This window comes from Teleopsis dalmanni, chromosome 1, assembly GCF_002237135.1.
Source record: "Teleopsis dalmanni isolate 2A chromosome 1, ASM223713v2, whole genome shotgun sequence".
Classification (NCBI taxonomy): Eukaryota; Metazoa; Arthropoda; class Insecta; order Diptera; family Diopsidae; genus Teleopsis; species Teleopsis dalmanni.
This window is the reverse complement of record NC_051846.1, coordinates 41,056,041-41,062,281: the sequence shown is the minus strand read 5'-3', so window position 1 is coordinate 41,062,281 and position 6,241 is coordinate 41,056,041. Positions and strand designations below refer to the sequence as shown.

The following is a 6,241-nucleotide window of genomic DNA, read 5'->3' as shown; positions in this document are numbered from 1 at the left end:
CTTAGTAAAATATACATCAAAGGAAAAATACTCGTTAGTTCCAGTTGTTGTATTAATAGACATTGTCATGCTCATGCATGTTAGTCTTACAAAAGACCAAATAAAAAAAGTTAATACATTTCCCATTTTTGGCTTTGATCTGAACCAAGAGAAGAATATTAGAAGGCTACCATCATATCTAATAATTCAGAGTCTCAGATAATAAGACTAATATTGGACTATGAATATTAATAAAAAACTAGTAATTCTAGTAAGTCTAATATTAGAAAATACCCTTACAACTGACATTTCAGATTTCGTTTAAAAAGTTGTTTGGCTTGGTCGGGAACTCATTTTTCCGTCTGATATTATGAAACCCCTTAACAAGGAATAATTTGGCATTTATTTGAAGAGCTGACTGCTATCTGTACTCCGATAAGTCAGCAGCTAATATCCAATCAATTTTTCATCCGTTATATTTTTATTGATAATGCATTATATATGAAATGTTAAAACCGGTGGAAATTATTTACATATAAAGAAAAGATATGAACTTTTTGGGATTGTATAAATTATAAATTTCATAGAATATTAAACTCAATATATTAATAGGATAATAGGATATGAATTTACAACATTGAGGAATTTTTGTATTAAAAATGAAATAATTAATGACATTGCAAACTATTTCATTCATAAAAACTATAATTAGCGACTTATCGCTTAATTAAGAGAAAAACGAAATAATTTGTTTATAATGACAAATTTATTTGCACTCTCACATGTGAGACGAATTAAACGGCAGCAAATTTGTTTATAAAAGTTCACAGATGCACGCGATATGGCATTTTTCGTTCTTGTTCCTCCACAAGTGGCATTCGAGCGAATGAACTTTAAATTTGCTTTTAATTTTTAAGTAGCGAAGCGTAAATTAAACAATTTTGTTGCATGCAACAAGCAATAAAAAAGTTACCTTTTTTTACTAATTTCTGAAATTTTATTTTTTTTTTCAATTATTGAACTTTGTAAAAAGTGTTTGTATAAGAATTTTTGCTTTTGTGGTTCTTAGTATTTTTATTTATTTATTTATTTTATTTTATTTTATTTTTTTTTTTTTATTTTTTTTTGCGCCAAATTTATTTAGGTTGTGGCTCTGCATATTTGAGCATTTAAAATAGTCGTAAATGCACCTCAACAATTCTCCATTTTGTGTGCTCACGTACGCCAAAATAGGTCGAGGTTGATGATAAAAACAACATACATAACTCTCAGGTAGCATTTCACCTTTAAACTTAAAAAGGCTTTCTGAATAATTCACTTAACTAAACAATTTCCAAGAGAAAATTCTGTAAATTGAAATTGGTTAAGAATTCTTCAGCGCAAGGCGAAAATGTTGTTTCTGGGGGAAGTGAGTTTAATTGATTTCCAAGGATTGCAGGAAGTTCTTGCTCATGTTTATGCTTTTGCGGTTGAAGTGAATGAATGTATTTATTCGAAGGTGCAATTACTTTTTATGAGCTTAACATATTGTTACTTAAAAGTGATAAAAAATGATGTCCTTCGAAATATTAAATTTTTTTTTTATTTTTTTTTTATTATTATTATGTTGAATCTAGTTGAGTCAGTGCACTTGAGCACTTTTACTCTCTATTAATTACTCTCTACTTTTCAAAACTCCTCTCTACGCCTTGACTAGATTATTGTTTGTCACTTCATTAGACTAAGCAATAATTGACGTCAGATCTGCATATCTCGCTGAGGAGCCTGTAACCATTCTGAGATTCGATAACGCGGTGTTATCCTTGAGAATGTCATTCGCCTTATGTACCATGATATCTTGAAAAGTCTTCTCAGAGCCTGTTTTATTTTATTTTATATCTTTTTATTGTTGTATTTTTATTTTATTTTAATTTATTTAATTTCATTTTGATTAGGTTCTATACATAAGGAAGAACATATAAATCATGCAACAAATAATGCCACTACAAACAGAATAGTATTGAAATTTAACAATTAAAAATAAAAATGTAATTAATTAAATCAATTATTCTACAACTGGTTTATGAAACTTTCACATTCAAGTAACAAAACTCCAGAAAAATGTGTGAACATAAAAGTCAAGTACGGCTTTGGGTCAGTTGGTTAATGTGCGCTAACTCTGAGCTTCGCATTTGGCAGGGCACGAGTTCGAATCCTGGTACTTGCAGCTTGAAATAATTATTTACGAATAACTAAATATAAAAAATAGTTCTAAGACCACTGATGATGGGTTTTTGGCAATACTCGAAACGGCTGTATGGTCAGCCATAAATTTAATTAATTAAAATAATATAAAACAAATAAATTTTTATGAATCTATTTTATATAATTTATTTTGATTTATTTTGTTTTATTTTATTAAATTTTATTCTATTTTTTTTCAATTTCATTTTATTCTATTTTATTTTAATTTGTTTTATTTGATTTTGTTTTACTTATTTCATTTATTTTATTTTAGTTTTTTATTTTATTTAAACTAATCAAAACACGATAGAAGGTCTATGTTTAGCAAGTATTTTATTGAATTAAATGAGTCTCCAGCAATTCATAATTTATTTGCCAACTTATTACTTTATCAAGTCATTTGAAATTCTTTCTATCAAAGTAAAACTTATAAATTATTTATATATGCATACAAAATAGTTGCTTAATAAAAAAAATGTTAACAGAGAAATGCAATATGTTGCTTGCTTCAAAAGACAATTACTGGAAAATAGTGGATGATAAAAGAAAGTTTTTTAGCAATAAATATTTGCAATATATTAAAGAATTTTTCAATGAAAATGTTATTGAAACTACTTAACAACAATCTTACGAAAAATCGTGCTTTCCGACTTTTGTGTCAGTAAATCAGGTCATGATATAAGGATATAATTAACTTCAAGCAAAATAGATGAGGGGTGTTTGCTAAATTGGCGTGTTAACACTTTGTTCTGAAGATATCGATTTTTAAGTTAACACGATGAGATAAGCTACTTCATTATCCATTGCTTCGGTTATAGCTTCATGTAGTATTCTTGTTAAGTAATTAACTCTCAAAATGAAATAAAAGAAATTCGATAAATCTGTTTCTTATTGTCTCAAGCCTGTGGGTAAGCGATCTCATCTAAATTTGATCTGATGAGAAAGTGAAGAATCCGCTTTATCTGTAATTTTTGTTAAAGGTCTAAAAAATCATTGATTGAATCCAATATCTTTTTATCACGGAAGTCTTGCTAAATTCGTTTAATGGAGTATACCAGCATTGGCAAATCGATAGAGCAATAACTCAGTGACCTGTTATCACACCCGTAAGCATATGAATTTAGAGTTTGCTAAAACCCAAACGATCTTACATTCCTTTGCTATCTAATCTAAGCCATAGTATCTATGGTGAACACATTAACCAGCGTAAAAACCAAAGCACAAACAGCAACTAACTTAAAGGTCCAGCGTCCATTAATATTTAGCGCGTCTTCAGAGAAGCAAGACAAAAAAAATATAATTACATGTAAAGCAACAAATGTTCGTGGAATAATAAATATTTACAACAAATATTTAAAAGTGTTTTAATTATTAATTAAATGCTAATCTCCTATATTATCAGTACCACATATCTATGCAAATTTGTAGTTGTAATGATAAATTCTTCTATGCTGCTAAACAGTTCAAACATATTAGGGTAAGTGTTGAAATATTGGTTTCACATATGTCCCTTATGGAACTCCTTCGAAACATTTTATTTGTTAGCTCGATCACTCTAAAATTCAAATTCATATATAGGAAATTAACTAAGCGTGATTTTTTCGACTGTTAAGTTCACCTTTTACTACCTTCACATTGGTATACAACTTTATATATCAATCTTTGAGCTAATCAAATGCTTAAATAAAATTTATAGACTTGGTAGACTATGTAAATATACAGGTACTGATACTGATTATATGATATTTTTATGATGATTGTAATAAGTTATGTAGATAATTATTTATAAATATAATAGGTATACATTATCATAATCGGAACTATAATGATGATGCTATGATAATACTGATTGATTAAGTATAGTTAAAGATATATTTCAAAAAATATGTAGTAAGTGAAAGTAAATAATTGTTTTCTAATAAAATAATCTCTGATTTTGCTCTTACTTGTAGTATTAAATTTAAATATTTACATATTTTCAATTTATTTCATTATATGAAATGGAATGTTATATGAGATTTGATACCTTTTTTGACGCACAAAGGTAATTTATTATTCATCAAAAAAATAATAATAACTATAATTCAATTAAAGGCTCTTTGTGCATTTGCTTTTAATAGAAATTATTATTTAAACACATTTAGCATTTCAAATGTGACATTTGTGAATAATCGTATGAATTGCATTGCTTTTATATTAATAAATATTTTGCGCATAGGTCAAACCAATAAATCGCAATTAAACATTGTTCGGCTTGACATTTGGTGCATTTAAAGCACTGCAGCTTAATCCTGTGCCTTAAATCACAGTCCAAATGTCACATAAACATCATGTCAAGTATTCCGCATAGGTTGACTTGTAAAATTATTTCGTAACGCAGAAACATACTCATGAGTACGTTTTGCTTACGTTATTAACCCAAATTTAGTTTAAAAATTTTAAGTGCTTCCTTTGCATATTTGTGACATTAAGCCAGGTCGACTGAAACCTATACGATGGCAGCGTTTTGTAGAATAATTTTCTAAATTGTATAGTTCGCCTTATTACGTCTGCAGCTAAGCTCATGTCACTAATTTATTCAGTATTTTGTTGTTATAATGCCTGCTGGTCTTTTTTTTTATTAGTTTTGGTGCGTTGTTTAGCATAAAAAATATAAAATGCATTGCAGTTCTCAAGTCAGGCACTAAAGTTCATAGGTTACACTAATGATATACGGATATCACAATTATATACGTTATCGTATGTGTGCTGTATGTATATAGTTGTTTTTAGGGAAATATACTTGTAATATTTTTCGTATGGACTTTAATGGCAAATACTGCATAACATTAAAATGTGCATTTAAATTGTGTTGCGGTTGCACCTTCAACTGCACCAAACTGTACTTTTCCCTCAACTTTCAAGTATGTGGACTGTGATTACGGCAATGTTGCAGAAGTCAATTCAGAATTATTGACCAGTAAATACAATAAATACGAACGCCTGTGCACTTGCCTAATTGCACACGTGCAATTTCACCAGAATGCACTTTATGGTATAAAAAAACAACTGCAACAACTGCAACAACAACAACAAAAGCAACAAAAATTGAAAAAATAATTTTAAACATGACTGCATTGCAATAAGGAAAAGTGCTAACGAATTTTTACTAAAAAATTGGAAAAAATCGTGTAGTTTTTCCTAAATTCTGACCACTGGCAATGTGAAAGCTTAAAAATGAGGCATTTGGCCTTGTCTATTCGGAAATTTAAAATAGCAATACCGACAACACCGACAATACCGACAACAGCAAAATAATGAAATAGTCCATTTGTACCAATTTTCAAAGGAAATGCTACGCCCAATTCTACCATTGAACTCATGTTTTGTTTATCCATTTTCGAGCTTGTCGATAAACTGTATTTTCCTAAATAGATGAACTATGAAATTTTCAGAACGTTTCAGTCATTTATTTTTTTTAATTGTTTGACATTTACACAGAAAGTTTTGTGATAATTTTCAATAAATCAAAATCAACTCGGAAATGTTTGTTGGTGTTCATTTTACCTGAAAGGAATAATATTATAATATTATATATTTTTTTTTATTTTTAAATATTTATTCATTTTACAATCAATGTCGGTTTTTGTATGGTTCTAAAATTGATAAAATAATTAAATGTGCAATAAATATATACTTCGGAATATACCTATTGGGTTTATGCAGGTTATTCAAAGTGTGGAACTATGCCCCACAAGGGGCAGAAAAGAAGATAATTAGAAATAAATTGTATTAAAGAAAAATTCATAAATGAACAATGACCCAAAAACAATTAGTATCGCATAGTTTTATAAGACCTCCAAAAAATGTGTCTAATAAGCTTTCAAATTGCTTGCAACAATGAATTCAAAATATTTCTATCAAAATGTGACATCTATCCTGAATCATGCAATTGGCCTTAAAAAGGTCTCATCTGAAACTTACACATTTAAAAGATTCTCCAGTTAAAGATGACCCTAAATCAAAGAGTAATCTACGCCTAGATAAGAGTGATCTCTAA

The 6,241-nt window shown here is 28.5% G+C and overlaps 1 protein-coding gene across 1 annotated transcript in view; it reads right to left on the bottom strand.

Annotated features, from left to right (window-relative positions):
- Window positions 1-5,674: 5,674 nt before the first annotated feature.
- The window catches only part of LOC119680047 (uncharacterized protein DDB_G0271670-like), a 9,606-nt gene continuing 9,039 nt past the window's right edge, over window positions 5,675-6,241 (bottom strand). Inside the window, exon 5 of the mRNA XM_038092675.1 lies at window positions 5,675-5,748. Coding sequence (XP_037948603.1) covers window positions 5,675-5,748 — 74 coding nt within the window. The remainder of the gene's footprint in view (window positions 5,749-6,241) is intronic.